General features: G+C 40.1%; 1 protein-coding gene across 2 annotated transcripts in view; it reads right to left on the bottom strand.

Annotated features, from left to right (window-relative positions):
• LOC122549252 (eukaryotic translation initiation factor 3 subunit E) overlaps positions 1–25,250 on the bottom strand; it is a 157,490-nt gene that overhangs the window by 48,791 nt on the left and 83,449 nt on the right. Inside the window, exon 9 of one of the 2 annotated variants that reach the window (XM_043688743.1) lies at positions 19,774–19,875. The exons of the other annotated variant lie outside the window; for it this stretch is intronic. Coding sequence (XP_043544678.1) covers positions 19,774–19,875 — 102 coding nt within the window. The remainder of the gene's footprint in view (positions 1–19,773; positions 19,876–25,250) is intronic. 2 annotated transcript variants of the gene reach the window in all.

The following is a 25,250-nucleotide window of genomic DNA, read 5'->3' as shown; positions in this document are numbered from 1 at the left end:
TTTCCACCTATCCACTCCACCCTCTCCTCCCTGACCTATCACCTTCATCTCCTCCCCCACTCACCCATTGTACTCTATGCTACTCTCTCCCCACCCGCACCCTCCTCTAGCCGATCTCTCCACGCTTCAGGCTCTCTGCCTTTATTCCCGATGAAGGGCTTTTGCCCGAAACGTCGATTTTGCTGAAGCTCCTCGGATGCTGCCTGAACTGCTGTGCTCTTCCAGCACCATTGATCCAGAATCCAGCTTCAAATATCTGCCTACCCTTGGAATAAATTCAGCAACTTGTATTTTCACATTCTAATTCCTACTAACTCTGTCACTAAGTCACAACTGATATCAGATTTGTTGCAATAATAAACATAATAAGCCAATTTCTGCCTGTACAAGGACGGATTGCACCTAAATTGGAAGGGGACTAATATACTGGCAGGGAAATTTGCTAGAACTGCTTGGGAGGATTTAAACTAGTAAAGGAGAGGGGGTGTGGGACCCAGGGAGATAGTCAGGAAAGAGATCGATCGGAGATGGGTACAGCTCAGAACAGAAGTGAGTCAAACAGTCAGAGCAGGCAGGGACAAAGTAGGACTAATAAATTAAACTGCATTTATTTCAATGCAAGGGGCCTAACAGGGAAGGCAGATTAACTCAGGGCATGGTTAGGAACATGGGACTGGGATATCATAGCAATTACGGAAACATGGCTCAGGGATGGGCAGGACTGGCAGCTTAATGTTCCAGGATACAAATGCTACAGGAAGGATAGAAAGGAGGCGAGAGAGGAAGGGGAGTGGCATTTTTGATAAGGGATAGCATTACAGCTGTGCTGAGGGAGGATATTCCTGGAAATACACCCAGGGAAGTTATTTGGGTGGAACTGAGAAATAAGAAAGGGATGACCCCCCTCAATAGTCAGAAGGAAATTGAGAAACAAACTTGTAAGGAGATCTCAGCTATCTGTAAGAATAATAGGGTGGTTAAGGTAGGGGATTTTAACTTTCCAAACATCGACTGGGACTGCCATAGTGTTAAAGGTTTAGATGGAGAGCAATTTGTTAAGTGTGTACAAGACAATTTTTTGATTCAGTATGTGGATGTACCTACTAGAGAAGGTGCAAAACTTGACCTACTCTTGGGAAATAAGGCAGGGCAGGTGACTGAGGTGTCAGTGGGGGAGCACTTTGGGGCCAGTGACCATAATTCTATTCGTTTTAAAATAGTGATGGAAAAGGATAGACCAGATCTAAAAGTTGAAGTTCTAAATTGGAGAAAGGCCTATTTTGACGGTATTAGGCAAGAACTTTCAAAAGCTGATTGGAGGCAGATGTTCGCAGGTAAAGGGATGGCTGGAAAATGGGAAGCCTTCAGAAAGGAGATAACAAGAATGCAGAGAAAGTATATTCCTGTTAGGGTGAAAGGAAAGGCTGGTAGGTATAGGGAATGCTGGATGACTAAAAAAATTGAGGGTTTAGTTAAGAAAAAGAAGGAAGCATATGTCAAGTATAGACAGGATAAATCAAGTGAATCCTTAGAGTATAAACGAAGTAGGAGTATACTTAAGAGGGAAATCAGGAGGGCAAAACGGGGACATGAGATAGCTTTGGCAAATAGAATTAAGGAGAATCCAAAGGGTTTTTACAAACATATTAAGGACAAAAAGGTAACTAGGGAGAGAATAGGGCCCCTCAAAGATCATTCGACGTTTCGGGCACATGCCCTTCTTCCTGAAGAAGGGCATGTGCCCGAAACGTCGAATCTTCTGTTCCCTAGATGCTGCCTGACCTGCTGTGCTGTTCCAGCAATAAAGTTTCAGCTTTGATCTCCAGCGTCTGCAGACCTCACTTTCTCCCCTCAAAGATCAGCAAGGTGATCTTTGTGTGGAGCCGCAGGAGATGGGGGAGATACTAAATGAGTATTTTTCATCAATACTTAACAGTGGACAAGGACATAGAAGATATAGAATGTGGGGAAATAGGTGGTGACATCTCAAAAAATGTACATATTACAGAGGAGGAAGTGCTGGATGTCTTGAAACGGTTAAAAGTGGATAAATCCCCAGGACCTGATCAGGTGTACCCGAGAACTATGTGGGAAGCTAGAGAAAAGTGATTGCTGGGCCTCTTGCTGAGATATTTGTATCATTGATAGTCACAAGTGAGGTGCCGGAAGACTGGAGGTTGGCAAATGTGTGCCACCCTTCTTAAACAGTGGCACAAGACAAGCCAGGGAACTATAGACCGGTGAGCCTGACCTCGGTGGTGGGCAAGTTGTTGGAGGGAATCCTGAGGGACAGGATGTACATGTATTTGGAAAGGCAAGGACTGATTCGGGATAGTCAACATGGCTTTGTGCGTGGGAAATCATGTCTCACAAACTTGATTGAGCTTTTTGAAGAAGTAACAAAGAAGATTGATGAGGGCAGAGCAGTAGATGTGATCTCTCTGGACTTCAGTAAGGCGTTTGACAAGGTTCCCCATGGGAGACAGATTAGCAAGGTTAGATCTCATGGAATACAGGGAGAACTAGCCATTTGGATACAGACCTGGCTCAAAGGTAGAAGACAGAGGGTGGTGGTGGAGGGTTGTTTTGACCTAAGGGGCAATGTTTTCACGCAGAGGGTGGTACGTGTATGGAATGAGCTGCCAGAGAGCTGCCTGTGGTGGAGGCTGGTACAATTGCAACATTTAAGAGGCTATTGGATGGGTATCTGAATTGGAAGGGTTTGGAGGGATATGGGCCGGTTGCTGGCAGGTGGGACTAGATTGAGTTGGGATATCTGGTCAGCATGGACGGGTTGGACCGAAGGGTACGTTTCCATGCTATACATCTCGATGACTCTAAATGGTAACAAATTTACAACTCTCGAAAATGAACACAATTAGGTCTGCACTTCATATTTTAGCTATTCCATTTTCTCATCCCAACAGAACCCACAGACAACTGGGGGTATCAGCTAAACGTTTAAGATATTGAATTTCACTTGAGCAAGGTGAATCCTGAAAAGTAGAACAAAATGGCAAATTACACTAATGATGCAGAACCACCCTAGCAATTGAATTTGGATATTTACTTGGGTAATACAATCTTAGAGGATAAGGAAGGATGAGATAGATCTTTCATGACTAACATGCACATGAAAAGGTTCAATGAACTGAATGACAAACTTGGTTTCTGACACGCAAAACACGTCATGTCACATTTTTATGCCTAAATTTGGATAAATATCACAAAACATCTTTGGGTGAAACTATCCATAAATAGACTACAGCATGTTCATTTATACAGCCACTGCTGAAATACCATGAGCCTTAGAATGAATAGATGTCAGCATTTAACACTATGCAAAGGGTACAACTGCAACAATACCACCCTGCAATCAAAGATGATTCATTAGAATATTCAAGCATTTGAACAATAAAAGCCTTTAAAATACTTTGAAAACAAAAATTAAATGCTTACTCATCGCAGTTCTATTTTTTGGAAACCGAATAGAAATACCATATTGTCTAAATGAATGGAGACTCTGATATGAATCAAACTGTATACATAAAATCCACTGACCCCACATGAAGGCACAGATGCAGATCAAACTCACCACTACATAATGAGCGCTTACAACACTGAACTTCACTAATACGCTTACATATAAACATTAAAAAAAAATCAGAGAAACAACCATTAATCTACCTGATTCATTTAGACCTTCTACCAATTTTTCCGAAAGAGAGAATCATGAAGGCATTATTTCAGCCTCTTTAAACTTTTGTCAGCATAATAATTAGTTACTATAAAAATTAAAATCAGCTGAATTCAGTACAAGTCAAAGTGCCAATTATAATGAATTAAAATAGAAAACTCAATAGCTCCATTAAATTAGCTTAGCACACGTTTCAGTTATGTGTTCTTTTAGACAGTGCTTTTAAGATTAAGTAGACTTACTTCTGGGCACAACAAAGTAACCACATTATTCTCAATCACAGCAATATATATTTTTTGGTATATAACAGTACTTCTTCACTGACAGCTTAGTAATTGAGACTGGTTCTTTTCCCTTGTGTGCAATGTTATCTGTACATCACCAGTACATGACTTCATTAAGCACAGAATGATTGTGGAAATACAAAATTTATTTACGTATCTTTATGTCATTGGAAGAGAAGTAATCAGCAAAATTGCCCTTTTTCCATGTTCCCTTCCTCACGCAGAGTATCTTTTCACAGGTATTGGCAGCCCTTCCGTATCTCAACCAATATACAGTGCCATTAAAAGTTGTTTTTTTTGCACACCATCAGGGGGACAACTAGTAAACATCCTGCCAGGTAGCTCCACAAAAGGTGAAAGGCCACATGTGTGCATGTGCTTGAGAGAACATTGCACGAGAAAACGTCACTCATGCATTTTCAGGGAAAACTAGATAAATATCTTGGCAGAGGAATGGAATGAAATTATCCTGGATGGGAAGAGGTTGATAATACAGCATCATGGTGGAGATTGAACAACCGGTCTTTCTGTACGGAAAATACTGTGTAAAGTGAAATGTTTAATTTTGCAGCGAATTATACCATGAATATGCCAAAGAACCCTGTTAGTTTTGGTTAAGTTTCATTGCTGTGAATTCTTAATTTACTGATTGCTTTCATTAAAGATATGAACACAGGAAATTTATAATACCATTCTAAACACTAAAACAGAAAATAAAACTTGAAAATTTTTGAGCTGTGATTCAATTGTTTATGTACTCTGATCCTATTCAGTTCAAGTTGGTATTTGATCTCCACCCCCTTTGTGCATTACCACAAGAGAATGACTAGCTGAAAATTGGTACTAGCAATCCCATAATTAACAGTCCAAAGACTTGACTGCAACACAAGCGTGTGAAGCTAATTTGAAAATATAGAATTCAACATTACATGGATTGCAAGCAATATAATACTATGAAAAGTATAAAATCAATACAGCTGTAAACGTTAATGCACGCTTGACACCCTGCGTTTATTTACATCAAAAGGGATATCTGACTTTTTTTAAGGAAATAAGTGGCTGAATACTTTGGGGTTACTTTCCCTGCGGTTTTGGAGGCTGCGAGGTGACCATACAGAGGTTATTTCAGGAAAGTGTTTGATAAGGTTCCCCATGGTAGGCTATTGCAAAAAATACAGAGGCATGGGATTGAGGGGGATTTAGTAGTTTGGATCAGAAATTGGCTAACCAAAAGAAGACAGAGGGTGGCGATTGATGGGAAATGCTCAACCTGGAGTTCAGTTAGTAGTGGTGTACCATGAGGATCTGTTTTGGTGATTCACTTTGGAAGGAGTAACAGGAAAAACAGACTACTGGACTAATGGTAAGATCCCTGGTAATGTGAAGGAGCAGAGATCTCAGTGTCCATGTGCACAGATCTCTGAAAGTTGCCACCCACATTGACAGAGTTGTTAAGAAGACGTATGGTAAGTTAGCTTTTATTGGTAGAGGGATTGAGTTTCGGAGCCATGAGATTATGCCACAGTTGTACAAAACTGTGGCATGGCCGCACTTGGAGTATTGCTTACAGTTCTGGTCACTGCATTATAGGAAGGATGTGGAAGCATTGGAAAGGGTGCAGAGGAGATTTACCAGGATGTTGCCTGGTATGAAGGGAAGGTCTCATGAGGAAAAGCCTTATGAGGAAAGGCTGTTTTCATTATAGAGAAGGAGGGTAAGAGGTGACTTAATAGAGGCGACTTAATAGAGGCATACAAGCTGATCAGAGGATTAGATAGGGTGGACAGTAATGTTCAGTGAATCTTTCCTTGGATGGTGATGGCTCGCACAACGAGACATAGCTATAAATTGAGGGGTGATAGATATAGGTCAGATGTCAGAGACAGGTTCTTTACTCAGCGGAGTGAGGTTGTGGAATACCCTGTCTACAACAGCAGTGGACTCACCAACATTAAGGGCATTTAAATGGTCATTGGATAAACATATGGACAATAACGGAGTAGTGCAAGTTAGATGGACTTTAGACTGGTTTTGTAAGTTGGTGCAACATCAAAGGCCAAAGGGTCTGTCTGCGCTGTAATGCTCTATGTTGAAAAAAATCATTATGGGCATCAATACGGCACATAGACAAGGGCTTTTTCCCAGGGTAGGGGAGTCCAAAACTCGAGGACATAGGTTTCAGATGAGAGGGGAAATATTTCAAAGGGACCTAAGGGGCAACTTTTTCTACACAGAGGGTGGTGTGTGTACAGGATTAACTGCCAGAGGAAGTGTTAGAGGCTGCTACAATTGCAACATTTAGAAGGCATCTGGATGGGTAAATGAACAGGAAAGGTCAGGGAGATACGGGCCAAATGCTGGCAAATGGGACTAGCTTAGTTTAGGATAAGCAGTTGGACTGAAGGGTCTATTTCCATGCTGTACAGCTCTTCAACTCTAAATAGTCAGACATAGCACATAATGTGAAGTCCCACATAGGCAGCTTATTTCAACTGCAAAGTTTCTTTCCTGCTCCCAAATTGTCCTTCTGTAAAATTTGTTTCTGTAAGAAAAAAAAACCATATATCATTTTTAATAGTCAACAATCTATCTACCATGTTTCACTCCTCCAATTTTGCCCGACTGAACAGACCCAACTTAATTCGCTCTATCGCAGGCAGACATGTGTTCAGCTATCTTGGCCCCCAAGTTTTGGATTCTTTTCCTCAAATTCAACCTCCAACAAGGAATTTTATTTATATAGTGCCTTTGATATCCTCAAGACATTCCAAAGCACACCAAAACAACTGAAGCCTTTTCAAATTTAGTCATTGCTCTTGAAATAATTCCAGTGTCCCGTCACCACGTCACCTTTTATTGACATGTGGAAAGTCCTTGACATTAACCCAGGTCCCTCAGAGCCAGCTCTCAAGAGTACATAGCACACATGGCACTTTTGTTTTTACCTGTCAGCCAAGGCTCCTCAATTAGGGCTGTTAATCTGGTCCAATCAACAAAGTCATTCTATGAGGTCCCCCTCGCTAACTTTGTTACAATCACTACAGCTATAGTGTTGGGAACCAATTTGTATGCAGCAAGATTTCACAAATGGAAATTGGATAATGGCCAGATCATCTGTTTAATGGTGTTGACTAAAAAAATAAATAATGGCCACAACTCCACTGTTCTTTTTTTTTAAAAAACAGCATGTTTGACATTCACCAACATGAGCAGCAAGAGATTTACTTTAATGTTTCATCTCCAAGATTGCACCAGTTCAATGATGTTATGACACATCTAGGACAGGTTGAATGAAACTGGACCTTATAAGAGGTAGGAACAATACCACTGAGCGACAAGAGCACAAGGGACTGCATAAATTTGGTATTCGTACAAACACTGGTGGGAAAATAAACAGAGCTCAAGGATTCTGTGAAGCGATATAAACAAGCATGTGAGTAACAACAAACTGATAGATGGAATATGATGTAGAAAAATGTGAACTTGCCTACTTTGACAGAATGAATTGAAAAGTAGTACATTATTAATGTGATGAGAGTTTATAGCATTCTGAGGTGCAGAATTCTCCCTCAGCAGTTAAATTGTGTAAAAACAGAGATTTCTGTGCACAATCCCTCAAATAGGATTCAAAACCAAAACACTGGTTTCTGAGGGGTGTGCTACTAAATGAGCCACGCTCAATCCATACTTTAAATGTAAGCCTGTTAAACATCTACCAGTACGATATACAAAGTATGAGTAGGTCATTCAACCACTTAAGTTTTCTCTGTCAGCTGAAAGCTGAAATCAAAGCAATACCATTGGGTGACAAGAGTACAAGGGACTGGATAAATTTGGTATTCATACAAAGATAAGTAGGAAAATAAGCAGAGCGCAAGGATTCTGTTAAGTGATATAAACAAGCAAGTGAGTGACAACAAATTGGTAGATGGAATATGATGTAGAAAAATGTGAACTTTCCTACTTTTATAGAATGAATTGAAAACTGGAAATACTCAGCAGGTCAGGCAGCATCAGTGGAAAGATTGGTTACATCAGCATTTCAGGCTGATGACTTCTCCAAATCTGCAAGATGTTAAACAGAATCTGTCAGGTCATTGGCCTGAAATATATTGCTACCTTCCTCTCTTCATATAATACACGACTTGCTGGATATATTCATGGCTGGTCCAATTGTGGCCTCAATTCCACATTCATATTTCCACACAATATCTTTTGATATACTTCATAGTCAGGAATCTATTAATCTCGGTCATAAAAATTCAGTGATCCAACCCCCAGTGTTCTCTGGGGAAAGAATTTCTCAGACCTGTGACATCGCCTCACCACTTCCACACACAGAAACAACTTCTCATCAATACATCTCAAGTGAGACTCCCCTCATTTTTAAACTGTGTCCCTTGTTCTATTAGGAAAAATATTCATTCAGCATCTACCCTGTCAAATCCCTTCAGGATCTTATGTTTCAGAAGAACTAAAAGTTCTCTAACAATAAATGACAACATTACATTTGCCTTCCTAAACCCTTGCTGTAGCTGTTTGCCATCATTTTGTGATCCCTCTGCACCTCAGAATCCTGTAATCTCTCCTCACATTAATAATATACAACCCTGTAGTTTTCAATTCATCCTGTCAAAAATAGGCAAGTTCAATTTTTCCCACATCATAGTCCATCTACCGATTTGTCATCACTCACTCACCTGTTTATATCCCTTAACAGAATCCTTGTGCTCTGCTTATTTTCCTACCTATCTTTGTACGATTACCAAATTTATCTAGTCCCATGTGCTCTTGTTGCCCAATGGTAGTGTTCCTAATCCTTAGAAGGTCCAGGTTCGTCCAACCTGTCCCAGAGTGTCATGACATAGCTGAACAGGTTGATCCAAAATATTTATAACCAGTCCCTTTCACCAAAGTCATAAATATAAATTTTAAGTATCTGCCTGAGTATATGAATAGGAAGGGTTTGGAGGGATATAGGCCAGGTGCTGGCAAGTGGGAGTAGATTGGGTTGGGATATCTGGTTGGCATGGACGGGTTGGACGAAGTGTCTGATTCCATGCTGTACATCTCTATGACTCTCTATGTATTAAATGGAGTAAAGTATTTAGCTGGTTGCATTTTATGAGCTTCTGAAATAATGTAGCACAACATAATTATTGCATAAAAAGCATAACATTTAGTAGAACTGCTCCAGCACAGTACAGCTTTTCGTATTAACCAGCTGTTTACAATGCTCAAGTCCCAAATTTCCCACTGCAGCACTTAAATAATTTAACCTGCAGTATTTATAATTGGCATATTTCTCAAACATACTGTTGGGTGTTCAGGATCACTTGGGTTCTGAAGTAGAGAAAATCAATTCTCGGCTTTCAGCATTGTCCTCTTACGCATCATATACTGGTGATATAAGACCTCACGCTTCTCTCCTCAACCTTCACTCCCAGTTGCCACCATTTATTGCACTAATATCTCGAAGTGATCATTTCCCACAAACACTGCATTATTTACGTCAATCCCATTGCCTCTTGAAAAATGAGAATGTCAAAGAGATTAGTACTATGATTGTACCCTGTCAAGCACAGTGTATTTGATCATACAGTAGAAAAGGTATCACCCTACCAAGTTTAACACAAGGATGTCTTCATTCTAAGAATGAACCAGTTTTGACAATCCAGTAAGCTGGATCCCAGCGATCCTTATGTCAAGGCTGGAGCAGCCTTCGCCGGTTATCAAGCTGCGCAGCAAAGAGGTCAGTCAAATCAGATTTGATAGGAGTTGCTCACAGAGCTAAAATTACAGTACCCAACAAAAATTTTAAGCCAGCAAATTGCCAGTCCACAGGATTATGACAATGTGGCGTGTGTAGTGGTTAAGAAAATTGACAAATGCAGACATTATGTTTTGTAGTAGCACAATTAAAGCAGTGGATAAAAAACAACTCTAATCTTTTAACTATTTGGGATCATGCATAGTTATATATCACAATGTGAAATCAATTTAAAACCAGCTAGCTGATAGAAGACTTTTTTCTTGAAAGAAAGCAGAACTAACTTTTAAAATTGCACTGAGAGTGGATTATGCACCAGCACTGCAAGCTTTTGTGGAGGGGGAAAGGTGCATCTGAAAAACATTTGATTCTGGTCAACATGTGTGACTAATTTTACCAACTCTCTGGGATTGTGGTGAAGTCATGAAGATGGATTAGACAGACAACAACATAGAAATTCAGCCTTTTTGGTTCATTATGGGCAATAGGGCACCGCAGCTTCGCAATTTATGACATCTCATTCACTCACTAATACCCTTACTTTCCTCCCACAAAACTAATTTTTTTACCTACTCCACAGAGATACATTATGCACAGGAGCTTCTAACTGCAAGCAGATCTCAGCATAACCAGACAATTTGCAGTTAAATCTCTCAATTCCTGACAGGTTCTGTTGAACGTCGACGTTCTGAAGGTTTGGAAAGACTTCTTTTTGGTGTGACAGATATACTTAGCAGGGCAGGGTGAACTGTGCAGTGATGTGCCCACACTTGAAATGTCAACTCATCCACTATCTGAAAGCCAACCAGCCAAGCCAATTTTCTGCTTAATATTTTCAGCATCTATCATTATTTTTTCCCATGTGCGCTTAGTCCTCTTAAGATTTATCTGCCCATGGTTTAAATCAGAACACTTGTATGTGTGTACAGGCAGACAGTGAGTGACATGCTAAGGAATGGGAACATTGTTATGCTTAATGAGCTGCACAGAAGCAAACAAGATAAAAAGTTTCATATGAATCAACCTTCCCAGAATTTGGGACTAAAGGAATGGAGTGGGTAAAACAAATTTGAGCCTTAGTTACTGGAGCATACTGAAGTAAACAAAATGAGAGAAATGTCTATCATTCACTTTTTTTAATACCCAAAAATTCTCTTTGTGATACTGCAATGTTAATTACTACATTTTGTTTCTAATTCTGACTGGTAAATTAGTTTATATTATCCTGACTGTAATATTGGCGTAACTGGATGGGGAAAAAGATTCCATAGGGCAAAAAACACTGATTTGATCAGTGACACCTCTGTCCTGATGAAGGGAAAATATGGTGTCCGACACTGCTGTATTAATATTACAGCAGTTATTTAAGAATCAGCAGGATTCATAGCTCCAGTCAGATTTCTCATGAGCTAGTGCTCCATTCCCCAGGATCCTATTCCAAGATTTTTTTGTTAAAAAGTGTTTTGGGATTCATTTTGTATGCTTCACTTGTAAATTGCACCAATGGCTCCAGTTAATGGAATTACACGAAAGCAGAAGAGTTTCCTGGTTCATTCACACGCACATGCCAAAGAGCAGGATAGGCCAATTAGACCCATTTGCATGCTCTGCCGCTGGATGACATCATGCCTAATCGAAATGTTGTCTCTACTGTCCATACTCTGAGCAATACCACAGAAAGTACATCAAGCAGCTAGAACTCTTCACTTAGATAACCAACTTATTAAAGAAAAATGCCTTATTCTGCAACATGTATGTAAGGTGGACTTTGCAAACAGATTGTTGTTGGGAGTCAGTTCTTTAATCCTAAATGGATTAAAGCTTGCCACAAATCCAGTTGGACATGTCAGCAGATAACTGAGTGACCTTGATACAACAGTACTCGACACCAGATTTTCCACTCGTCTACTCTTCCAGTTGCAGATTCAAAGGTAGAAAAACTATTTTACTGAATATCAGATCAGGCACAGAATAAAGTTGCCTTCACTTTGTTCCAACATACTGTGATTCTAATCGAAGACCAATTATCCCAATTAATGAGCTCATGTGAATTTCTTAATTTTTTTGAGCACTTTATGTCAATTAACCATTTATGTTCTGCTATTATTACATACAGACTGGCAACCCATTGTAAATGATGATCAATGTCTCAAGCCCCACCTAAGCTGATTTTACAACCTTGCTTAATGACATGTCAGACCCCAGGCAAAGATATTGCTCATTTTCATTTGCCTTCAGCTGGATAGTATTTAAACAGTCACCAAATTCAAACAATGAAAATAGGACTCAGGAACAATGGTAATGTCATCATCTCTAAGCCATATTTAAGCTCCAACTGTGGAACACCACTGGTTATAGGTCTCCAATCCAAAAAATAACCCTCCACCATTACTCGATGTCTCCTATTGTTAAGCCAATTTTGTATCCAATTGGCAAGCTCATCCTGAATCCCACGTGACCTAACTCACTAATTGTCTACCATGTGGAACCTTGTCAAAGGTTTTACTGTACTCCAAGTAAAACTCTTACCTTAAGTGTCTCTCTCTGGCTATTGATCTCTCTCCAAGTGGATGAAGTACCTTTGTATCTTTCTTATTTACGCCTCTCATAATCCTATACACCTCTATCTGATCCCTTCTGAACCTTCAATGCTCCTATGAAAACAACCCCAGCTAATATATTTTTTCCTCATAAATCTCTAGCCCAGGCATCATTCCAGTAACACTCCTCTGCATCTTCTCTCGAATGCAATCACATCCTTCCGATAGTGTTGTGTCCAGAATTGCACACAGTAGTTCAATTGTGGCCTAACCAGTGTTTTATGTGTTTCTGGTGTAATCATCTTGCTCTTGTATTTGAAAAGTGTTGTGCTAGGAAAGCACAGCAGGTCAGGCAGCATCCAAGGAGCAGGAGAATCGATCTTTCAGGCATAAGCCCTTCATCGGGAATCATTCCTGAAGAAGGGCTTATGCCCGAAACGTCAATTCTCCTGCTCCTCGGATGCTATCTTACCTGCTATGCTTTTCCAGCACAACATTCTCGACTCTGATCTCCAGCATCTGCAGTCCTCACTTTCTCCTCTTGTACTCTATGCTTTGGCTATAGTTCATTCAAAGTGGAATCCCAGGTAGACAGAGTAGTGAAGGTGGTATTTGGGTTGCTTGTCCTTACTGGTCTGTGCATTGTCTTTAGGTGTTGGGAGGTCATATTGCGGCTGTACAGGAATTAGTTAGCATTATTTGAATGTTGCATGAAATTCTGGTCTCCCTGCTATAGGAAGGATGTTGTGAAACTTGAAAGAGTTCAGAAAAGTTTTACCAGAGTTGGAGGATTTGAGCTGTACGGAGAGGCAGAATAGACTCGGGCTACTTCCTGGAGTCTCAGAGGCTGAGAGTGAACATATGGAGGGGCAGAATTATGGTGAATAGCCAAGGTCTTTTCCCCAGGGTGAGCGAGTCCAAAACTAGAGGGCACAGATTCAAGGTAAGAGGGAAAATATTTAAAAGGAGCCTAAGGGGCAAATCTTTCATACAGAGGGCAGTGTGTATGTGGATATGGCCAAATGCTGGCAAATGGACTAGAATAATTTAGGATATCTGGTCGGCATGGATGAGTTGGACTGAAGGATCTGTTTCCATGCTGTACAGATCTATGGTTAATAAAGGCAACTAGCCCATATGCTTTAACTACTTTAACGAGCTGCCCTACCTTCAGCAAACTGTGGATATACTCACCAAGGTCCCTCTGGTCTCCAGTACTTTCCAGGGTCTTACCATAAAAATATACATGGTGTAATCCCTGCCCTATCAGCCCTCCCCAAGTCCATTACCTTAGACTTTTCCATGCTGAATTCCATTTGTCACTTGCCCACCTGACCAGTCCTTGTGCACTTCACAGCTGTTTTTTTTTTAAACCATCCCACCAACTTTGGGTCATTGTGGACTTCTTAATTACATCCCTACATTAGAGTTGAAATTATTAACAAACATCACAAACAGCAAAGACTCTAGCAACAAGCCTTATGGAACCCCACTGAAAACAGTCTTCCAGTCACAGAAACAACACTTGATCATCAACCGCTGCTTCCTGCCTGTCAGCCAACTTTGGATCCAATGTACCACTTGGTCTTGGAATCCATAGGTATTACTTTCTTGACCAGTCTGCCATTATAGACCTGATCCACGGCTTTGATAAATTCTACATAGACCACAAGAAATATTATCCTCATCAAACACGTCCATCCCCTAACAAATCCATACTGACCACCCTGATTAATCTGTCTCTCTCCAAGTGCAGATACATTCTGTTCCTCAGAATTCTTTTCAATAACTTCTCCACCACTAAGGTTAGATGACTGCCTGTAATTTCCTTGCCTATCCCTCCCCACCTTGTATTATTTGTAAGAACAAAATGTTACCAGTTTTCTAGTAGCTCACCTGTGGCCAGAAGAGATCTGAAAATTACTGCCAAAGTCCCTGATATATCCTCACTTGCCTCCTTCAACAAGCTAAGATTCATCTCATTCAGATCTAAAGATTGGTCAACTTTTAAGTTTGCTAAACCCAATAGAGTCAACTCTCTCACGAGATCAATTCCTTCCAACACTTCAAAAGTTGTCCATTCTAATGTATATTCTGGATTGTCCTTTCCCATTGTGTAAAGTAATACAAAATACTTGCTGAAGTCTGCACCCACGTATTTTGAGTCCACACAAATTATCTCTATGGTCCCCAAAAGGCCCTACTATCCCTAGTTATTCACTTGCTCTATTACACATTTTAAAAATCCCAATGGGTTTTCCTTTATTCTACATTAATATATTTGATGCATTCCCTCACTTTTTTAAATTTCCTTATCAAGTTTTCCCCCACATTTTTAATACTATGTTGGTACTCCACTATACTGAGCCCTCAGTACCTGTCAGATTCCTTCCTCCTCCCCCCACCACCCCTGCCAATCTTAACCTTTATGGGCCTTGATATCTCTGGTCTTGATCCCACCCTTGCCCTTTATGGAACATATTTGCTCTGTACTCTTACTTTTCATCCTCGAATGCCTTCACTACTCAGACAGTAGGTGTTCCCAGTCAACTTGGGCCAAATTGCATACTTTCTTGGTAAAGTTAGCTTCTCCCCAGTTTAGAACTTTTTCTTTTTCTCAGTCTATCCTTACCTTCTCCAATAACTAGTCTAAATCTAATTGAGTTATGGACCCATCTCACATTTGCCTGGGCTCATTTCTAAATACCTAACTACTTCCATCCCTTCTTTGGCTTTTTATGTACGAACTAAGAAAGTCTGCTTGAATACAGTTTAAGAGCTTTGCTCCCTCCCTACCCTACACAGTAAAACTATACAAGTTAATACGTGGAAAATTAAAATCCCCACTTACTCCTTATTATCCTTGCATGTCTCTGAAATATGATTACATATTTTATCTTCTATTGCTCCTTGATTGTTTGGGGCCTGTAATACACAATCTTAATTCCAATTTTGTTGTCTCTTAGAAAAGGATGCAATCTCACCTCCTGTCTCTTCAAAGTGTGTTCTCAATCGGCAAGGCACATGTGTCAGAGGTGTGAAGGAATGCTTTCTACTGGTCTTGTTCCAGTACTCAAGAAACTTGATACCATCAGGACACAGCATAGATAGCTTGATTGATCAATATTCACATTCACCACATTAAACATTCATTCTCTTCAGCACCAGTGCACCCAGCCAGCAGTGTGTATCATCTACAGGATGCATTGTAGCAACTCGCCCTTGGATACTTGAAAATACCTTTCCAAACCACTGGCCTCTCCTTAAAATGAATGCATGCATGTTCCTCTTTACATGTCACACCATCTTGATTCCTATAAAAGCCACTCCATTGCAAACCGGGAGTTGTTTTGATTACAGATCCAGATCGCAGCCTTTTATATCCTGTTTCCAAGAGGCAACAAAACAAATTAATATCGGTCAGCACTTTCGAGAAATGTAACCAGCCCAACCATGTTTCATTTTAAATTCTTACTTTAAGGCTTCTGCTGCCCGTCCAGCTCATGCATTTAATAGTTCTGAAAGAAGAACACGTCAAGTACTTTTTGAAGAAATCTTTTTACTAATTCAGTGTACAAGCATTTGAAGATTTTCTTCAATTTGTATCTCTGATTAATTTTTAAGATAGGTAATTTATTGTTGGCTAACAAAGGAATTAAAAGGATATTGGGATAGATAGGAAAGCGGAGTTGAGGTCACAATCAGATCAGCCACGATTTTATCAAGCAGAGTTGATTTGAGGGGTTGAAAGTTTTAAAATTTATTTAAAGGGAAATGGGCATGGCTATGTTCGTGAGCAGTTTGTTCACATTCTAATTGACCTGGAGAAGGTGGTAGTGAACTGCCTTCTTGAACCACTGCAGTGTAGGAACACCCATAACACTGTTTGAAAGAGAATTAAGACTTTCAAAGGTACTGAAGAATGGCAACATAGTTCCAAGTCAGGGTGGTGACAGACTGGGGGGAGAACAGGTGGTGTGGTGGGGGTTCCATGCATCTGCTGCTCTTGTTCTTTCAGGCAGTAAAAGTCACGGGCTGAAGTTTGCTGTTGAATGAGCTTTGATGAATGCTGCAGTGCATCTTGCTGACACTATGCATCAGTGGGGAAGGGAGTGAATGTACAACATAGAAGGTCTAGTTACGAAGTTTGCAGATGACACCAAAATTGGAGGTGCAGTGGACAGTGATAAAAGGTTACCCCAGAGCACAACGGGATCTTGATCAGATGGGCCAGTGGGCTGAGGAGTACCAAATGGAGTTTAATTCAGATAAATGTGAGGAGTTGCATTTTGGAAAGGCAAATCAGAGCAGAACTTATACACTTAATGGTAAGGTCCTGGGGCGTGCTGAACAAAAAGACCTTGGAGTGCAAAGTAGAAAGTAGAGTCACAGTCAAAGGATAGTAAAGACGACGTTTGGTACGCTTTCCTTTATTTGTCACAGCATTGAATATAGGAGTTGGGAGGTCATGTTGCGGCTGTACAGGACATTGGATATTGCATGCAATTCTGGTCTACTTCCTATCAGAAGGATGTCGTGAAACTTGAAAGGGTTCAGAAAAGATTTACAAGGATGTTGTCAGGGTTAGAGGATTTGAGCTATAGGGAGAAGCTGAATAGGCTGGGGCTGTTTTCCCTGGAACATTGGAGGCTATGAGGTGACCTCAGAGGTTTATAAAACCATAAGGGGCATGGATAGGATAAATAGACAAGGTCTTTTTCCTGGGGTGGTGGAGTCCAGAACTAGAGGGTGTAGGTTTTAGGGTGAGACGGGAGAGACATAAAATGGACCTATGGGGCAACTTTTTCACAGAGAGGGTGGTGCACATATAGAGTGAGCTGCCAGAGGAAATGGTGGAGGCTGGTACAATCGCAGTATTTAAAAGGCATCTGGATGGGTAAATGAATAGGAAGAGTTGAGAGGGACATGGGCCAAATTCTGGCAAATGGGGCTAGACGAGGTTCGGATATCTGGTCGGCATGGAAGAGTTGGTCCGAATGGTCTGTTTCCATTCTGTACATCACTATGACTCTATGATAAGGTGATGGATGAAACGCCATCGCAACAAACTGTTTATCATGAATGCTGTCAAGCTTCTTCAGTATTGCTGGAGCTGTAACCTCCCATTCAAGTGGAGAATATTCTATCATACTCCTGATTTTTGTCTTGTAGATGGTGGATAGATTTTGAGGAGTGAGGAGGTAAGTTACTCACTGCAGAACCCATAACTTCTGACCACTCTGATCACCAAAGTACTTAGAAGGCTGGACCAGTTCAGATTCTGGTCAACAGTAACCTCCAAAATTATGATTTTTGTTCATAATCCGATGTAACGAGATTGCCAAAGAAAATACAAGTTGTGTTTCAGCTATAAATTTCCTTCCTATTTTTAAAATAGGAATGTTGCACCTTCTTCCCCTCTGAATGAGAACTAACAGAAATGCTCATGAATCAAAGGGTCCCTGAGGGTTAATGCTTCATGTTCATCACAAGAATAAAGAGTGAAGACGACAGGTCACTATCATTATGGCAATATCTGCATTGTCAGTAATGCCCAATCCTAAACTTTAGTTTGTTTTAATGTTGTAGCAGGTAGCCCAATCTCACTGAATGTCAAGAACTTCTATAAAATTCCAATTATAAATTTGATCATTCCTCATATTTTCTGAAGATTTACAATTCCTGCATCTAGACCATGAACAAGCTTTCATGAGCATGCAGTGAAGGCTGGTGAAGATAATAAATAAGCACAAAGCACCTGCAAATCAAATGCTACCGCTCATGCAACTATCAGCATATACTTCTATTGTTCCCTGCCTTGTACTTAGCGGCCTTTCCCACTAATATATCTACAATATTCACTTCAATTATGTCCTGTTGTAGTGAGGTCCACATTCTCAACACTCTCTATATAAAGAAGCTTCTTCTGCATTACCTGGTGAATTCCAGTTCACAAAACAGAAAGATGGGAAATGCTTGCGTGTAGAGCAAGTTATAAAGGGAAGAAATCATTACATACCATAACACAAACTGGAAACACTAAGAGACAGCACGCATGAGAGGGGGAGAGAGCGCACATGCAAGAGAGCACAGAGAGCACGGGAGAAGAATGCAGTTAGGAGGAACAAATGATCAAGCCTGATTAAGTAATACATAATTTCATGGTACTACAGCCAAAGTGAATGGTAATGGATATTGTATAAAACCAATGTTTTCATTGGTATTTAAAACTATTGTCATTCACCCATAACTTTCCACAAAACAGTCATTGAAAGGTTAACATCTGCTTGAAAGATCATGACTCAGATGAACCAATAAAAGGATTTTCATAAACACATTTTATGTGAAGTACTCATCACAAATACTGACTTCATATAAACCCGACAACACTTATTGCATTTAGGCTTAAAGCAATATTGTAGACACCACCACAGCTTTGTACATAATTACAATTACAGCACTTTTCTCATACCACAAACTGTAGCTCCCGCTAGAAGAAGCCCAAGAAAAAACAACTTCTAGCAAATACTCAGTTGGTAAGAGTTACAAATCATGAGCTAATTCATCTCATTTTCAGCCAGTTTTCAAAAATGATCATGCTATATCACATTTGGTTTACTTCTCCATTTAATAAAGAAATAAAGCCTGCATTTATACAGCATATTTCCAACTTCAGGACACTCTCCAGTGCTTCAAAGCCAATAAAACTATTGTAAAATAGGAAATGCCCCAGTTAATTTGTTCACAAAAAAAAAATCACAATGAACAAGATAAAGATCAAATAATCAGTTCCTGTGATGTTTGGCTCAGTATTAATTATTAGTTTGGAGATCTCACTACTCTCTGGGTTTTTTTTTTAAAAATCCACCTGAGATGGCAAACAGAGCCTTGGTTTAATGGATCATCTGTAAGATGACATTCATGACAATGCAGCTGTCCCTCAGAAAATGAGAATTCCAACTTGAAGCAAAACACCATTTGAGTAGTTATTGGGCCCAGTAAATTAGTGTACAGGAATTCAATTTACAAAGAAATATACATTACTGTGCTGTAAAATATCCACATAAACTTTGAATCTGTTATCCTTTCCAAAGTTACTGGCTACTGCAGTCTAATTTATATTTTATAACCTTTGGATGTCTTGCCTGAGGCTGCTGGACGAAGCGCAGTCAGGTTATTAAGAACTCATTTGTGGACAAGGAATTGGCACTGCCCATTCTGGCCAAATTGATAGATACCAGCATCACTGACAACAGCCGAACTCCAATCAGAATCATTTGGGGAGGTAAGAAACTGAAAACTAAAGGCAGATTAAAGCATTTCCTGAACATTAACACCCTGCAAATGTAACTTAATTATGCACCTTTGACATCATTGAAAGATGCAATTTTTTTAAAAGGGGGGTGTACTATAGCTGACACTGAAACTTATCACGTGCAGCATGAAGATATAACAGAGCACCAAGTACTGAAACAAACTCACCGACTCACACTCACGCAGCTTCTTCTGAGCACCATCAAAATCAAAATTCACGTATAGGCATTCCACAAACTCTGTGATGGGGTCCTTGTAAGTATAAGATTCCTGTAGTAATAATAATCAAAAAAACAAATCACTGGAGTCATGATTTGGAGGTGCCAGTGTGTGATTTTTTAACTTTGTAAATCACTGGAGACGGGACATAAAAATGTGACCAACAATAAAATTATTCAGATCTTTTAAGCAGGCTTGAAATTAAAATTCCCAAACTTAAGAATAGTGTCAAAAGATTGCATTTGGCATGACAGACATTGCAAGGTTCGTCGAATAGAACAGAATCCTTTTCAGATCCATTAAGTACAACAAAAATCAATTAATCTAGTTCATATGAAATCTACTGAGATTCATTAACTTGCAGTTCATACAGTAAAGTTTATCTAAGTAGGCTGATAAACTAATGACCAATACTTCAAAACTAAACAATTTACACAAGATTCAGCAATCACTTATCACAGAATGACAAAACGTGTCAATCCCTTCCAACAGTTCAGCCCAGTGAGCAGAAGCCTCCAATTTGTTTGTATTTAAGATCATTCCGAGTTGCACCATTATTAGTCAAAAAATGCTTAAAATAAAAAGAGTGCCACACAAGTTCAGTTCTGGTTCTCTAAAACTGATCATTTATACAAGTTTGCCCAGTGAGTGAGTAACTGAGCCAGATGAAGTTCAATCAGATAGTTAACTGCTTCATGACTGTGAAGACATGGAGAAAAGATGCACAATGGATTGAATGGCTTCATTCTCCTCAGTGTAATTTTGTGCTCTAACAATTTCACGAAGTTAAACTTTAATACAACATCTATGATGAAGCAAAAGCACTAACTCGATCAAGTGATCCAAGTACTGTGATAGTCCTATAGACAAAAATAGATTTTGGCATTGCCCAAATGAGAACTGTTCTCCAGCAGTATCAAGCTCTTTTCATTTTTTTTCATTCTTTGATGGGATGAAAAGCATCATTGGAATAGTCAGCATTTGCTACTCATCTTTATATTTTCTTGAACAGAGTGATTTACTAATTTAAGTTCAAGAGTCAACCTCATTGTTGACCTGTAACAGATTTCCTTCTCTAAAGCATATTTGTGACCCAGATCAGTTTTGACAACAATCGATGATTGCCTCATGCCCATTATTACTGAGACTAGCTTTCAATTTATTAAGTGAATTTAAATTCCACCAGTTTTCATTGTAGAATTAGAACCGCAGCAGGAAACTGGTCCTCTGGGTTATTATTCCATTGGCATTCCTATTACATCACCATCTCCCCTAACACAAATACAATGAACTCTCTGCTTAATAGTCACATTCTAAATACACCAATGCAAATAAATTATAATGTTTCCCAGAAAAAGAGCCAGAGTATTAAGAGGTTCTGCATTCCACTGATGCAAAACCATAGCTTTATTCTCCAACTCCTGGATTTCATTGAGTTGCCCTACTTCATACCACATTGCCCCTTAACTTCATCAGAAACGGTTATTAACTTTCTACAAAATCATAAATGCAATATCACTAAAGTTTGACTTCAAGAAAACTCCATAGTTATGCTAGAATACAAAGAGTTACTGCAGCTGCAATTAATCAGTTCGGATATTTTGCGATATAGCTGTATCAATGCAGGAGACAACTTAGTTTTGCCTGTATCATGCAAGAGAAGTCAGCAACGAAAGTCACAGTAACACAAAGCCCTGTCAATAATAACAACCACTATCTTTCCACAATTTCCAAGATATCAAAGAAGCAGAAAAATTCAAAACAGTTACAGATGAGCTCAACTGTAATGTAAACGTTGGTCGACGTGTGGCCAAAGTCATCCCTTTCTTGTCCCAGCCCAAGCTTGGCACTGAAATTGTTGTCCAGCATATCAATAAAGCTATCCAATACTTCATTGTTGTCTGAATGCAAGCTTCATAAAGTTGTTCTTCCTGTTTGTCTTTAAAAGTACAGGGAAATATGCACAGCAACAATCAATCAAATGGCAGACCAAAAAAAGTCAAGGAAAAATATTAGGACTGTTCAGAAAAATCTTTGTCCAAAATGTGCGTGAAGGAAGATTATAAATCTTGTGTTTTACAAACAGCTGCATTTTTAAAATGAAATTACCTACTTTATTCCATGACACAGGCCTGCTCAAATGACCCAGCAAGCACCTCAGTTGCAACAAACCACTACAAAGTCTAAAAGGAATGAAATCAGACAAACCACCTGGCACTGGACACAAGTGGTAATTCCAGGCTTTTGCTAACATCTGGAGGCCTGAGCCAAAATTGAGAGAGCTGTCCCACAGACAAGTCTAGTAATAACTTGACAAGTCAAACTCAATGAATCATACATTGCATGTAATGGCCCAGACACCATCACCACCATCTATGGGAAGGACTTATCTTAATGGTTGGTCATGCAGACAAAGGTTGTGACACAGTGGCATACAATCAGGCTGGAGCTGCCCTAAGAGGCATCAATATTAACTCTGGACTCCTTGTGGGTCTGATGGCAAAAGATAAAACATAGACAATGAAACATGTGAAAAACTAACCCATCCCCTGCCTCCTTCAGCTGATGAAATCAGTACTCCTCCTCATTAAATATCACTAGGAGAAAGCACCAAGTGAGGCCTTGAATATTCTCTGCTGGGACCCTTCCAAGAAATCACCAAGAGCGGTTCTAGTGGCACCATTATTCCTCCAGATGTCCCCAACATCATAGAAGTCAACCATTCGACAATTCAACTCACTCCACGATATCAAGAAATAGCTGAAATCACTAAATACTACGAAGATCTTGGATGCCAACGATCTTCCAGCAACAGTACTGAAGACTCGTTGCAATCCTAGCCAAGCTGTTCCAGTACAGTTACACTATTGGCACCTACCGGACCATGGGGAAAATTGTGCAGGTATGTCTTGTGCACAAAAAGCATGACAAATCCAACTCCGCTAACTACTGCCCCATCAGTTTGCAGTCAATCATCAGTAAAGTGAAGAAAGGGTAAACAGTGGATTCAGAATTGGCTTGCCCATAGAAGGCAGAGGGTAATGGTAGAAGGCTGTTTTTCTAGCTGGGGGATCATGACAAGCAGGGTTCCACAGAGATCCTTACTGGGCCCTCAGTTATTTGTGATATATTGGATGAAAATATAGATGGGTAGGTTAGTAAGCTTGCAAACAACACAAAGATTGGGAGAGTTGTGAATAGTGTAGAAGTTGTCAAAGGATACAGCGGGATACAGATCCAGTCCAGACATAGGTGGAGAAATGGAGATGGAGCTTAATTCAGATAAGTGTGAGGTACTGCAGTTTGGAAGATCAAATGTTAAGACAAAGTGCACAGTCCACAGTAGGACCCTGAACAGCATTGATGTACAGAGGGATCTTGGGATTCAGGTCCACAGATCCTTGAAAGTGGCCATACAAGTAGATAGGGTGGTAAAGAAGGTCTATGGTGTACTTGGTATATATTAATTGGGGAACTGAGTACAAGAATCAGGGTGTCGTGTTGCAGCTTTGTAAGACTTTGGTTAGGCCACACAGTATTTCATTCAATTCGGGATTCCACATTACAGGAAGGATGTGAAGGCTTTAGAGAGGGTGCAGAAGAGGTCTACCAGGATGCTGCCCACATTAGAGAGGATGAGCTATAAAAGAGGGGCTAAGAAAACTCAAGTTGTTTCCTCTGGAATAGTGGAGGCTGAGGGGAGACTTGATAGTCTATAAAATTATGAAATGCATAGATAGGGTTGACTGTCAGAATCTTTTTTTTCCCCCAGAGTTGAAATGCACAAGACTAGGGACGATGCATTTAAGGTGAGAGGGGAAGTTCAAACAAGATGTGAGGGGCAAGTTTGTCGGGAACACACTGCCAGGGGGTGGTCGTGGAGGCAAATACAACAGGGGTATTTAAGTGATTTTGTAAGGAATGGAAGGACAGGCCAAAGGCAAAGGAGATTAATTTAATTTGGCATCACTTTCGGCAAAACGTCATGGACCTAAGGGCCTATTCTTGTGCTGTACTGTTCTATGCTCGATGAATCAAATCGCACTTGCTTAGCAAAAACCTGCTCACTGGTGCTCAGTTTGAGTTCTACCAGGGGAATTCAGCTCTTGACCGCATTGCGTCCTTGGGTCAAACATGGACAAAACAGCTTAATCCCAGAGGTAAGGTGACAGTGACTGCCCTTGATGTTAATGCTGCAGTTGACCAGGTGCAGTATTAAGGAGCCCTGACAAAACTGAAGGCCATGGGAGGGGAAAAAAAAGGAAAAACTCTCCAGTCATAACTAGCACAAAAGAATGTGGTTGTAGTTGAAGATTAATCATCCCATTCAAAGACATCACTGCACATGTTCCTCAGAGTATTAATGCCTTAGGCCAAACAATCTTTAGCTGTCTCAATCACCTTTCCTGTATTATAAATGCCATATGTTGGGATGTTTACTTATGATTGCATAATATTCAGCACCACTTGCCATTCCACAAGTAATGAAGCAGTTCATGTCCACATGCAGCAAGTTCTAGACAACATTCAGGCTTGAACTGACAAAGGCACCACAAATATTTCCTGCCTCAAGTGCAAAGAAACGACTAACCCCCAACAAGAGAGAACCTAAACTATTCCTCTGGGCATTCAATGGTGTGACAGTGACTGAATCCAGTGTGTCATCATTGATGAGAAACTGAACTGGACTAGTCAACCAATATTGAGGCTACAAGGGCAGGTCAGAGGCTAGGAATTCTGCAGCAAGCAACTCGTCTCCTGACTTCCTAGTACTGGCCCTCTATCTGGAAGGCACAATTCAGGAGTGTGATGGAATACTCCACAGTTGCCTAAATGAGTGCTGCATCAAACAACACTCAAGAAGCTTGATCCTTGAAGGACAAAACAATCTGTTTATTGCCTTTCCATTCATAAAATTTAAAATTCACCCCCTCCTAGACTGGTGCGCAGTGTCAATGGTGCATACGATCTCCAAGATACATTGAAGCACTTAACACTCGTTTCACAGCATCTTCTCAAACTGCAATCTTCTCCTATCGCGAAGGGCACTGGCAACAGACACAAGACATCAAACTGAATTGTAACGTTATCACTTTTCCTTCACTGTCACTGGATCAAAATCCTAGAAATTCCTTCCTAAGATCACAGTAATTGGTTACTTTAAATCAACCTATTTGGATAGGCTAAGTCATGCTTGAGGCAGGTGGCACTTTAACCTGGACCTTCTGACAGGGACACAATCACTGTACAAGACTGTACAATGCAATGGATATACTTATACCAAATGGAGTGCAGAAATTCGTAAAGGCACCTCACTACTATCTTAGAGGTCAATTTAGGGGTGAACAATAAATATTATAAAATTAAGTCAAAAACTTTAGTCTGCTACTGCTGAACTGAAACAGATCAGTTATGGTCCAATTTAC

The sequence above is a fragment of the Chiloscyllium plagiosum genome, chromosome 4, assembly GCF_004010195.1.
Source record: "Chiloscyllium plagiosum isolate BGI_BamShark_2017 chromosome 4, ASM401019v2, whole genome shotgun sequence".
NCBI lineage: Eukaryota > Metazoa > Chordata > Chondrichthyes > Orectolobiformes > Hemiscylliidae > Chiloscyllium > Chiloscyllium plagiosum.
The sequence above is the reverse complement of the archived record's forward strand: the minus strand, read 5'-3'. Positions and strand labels throughout refer to the sequence as shown.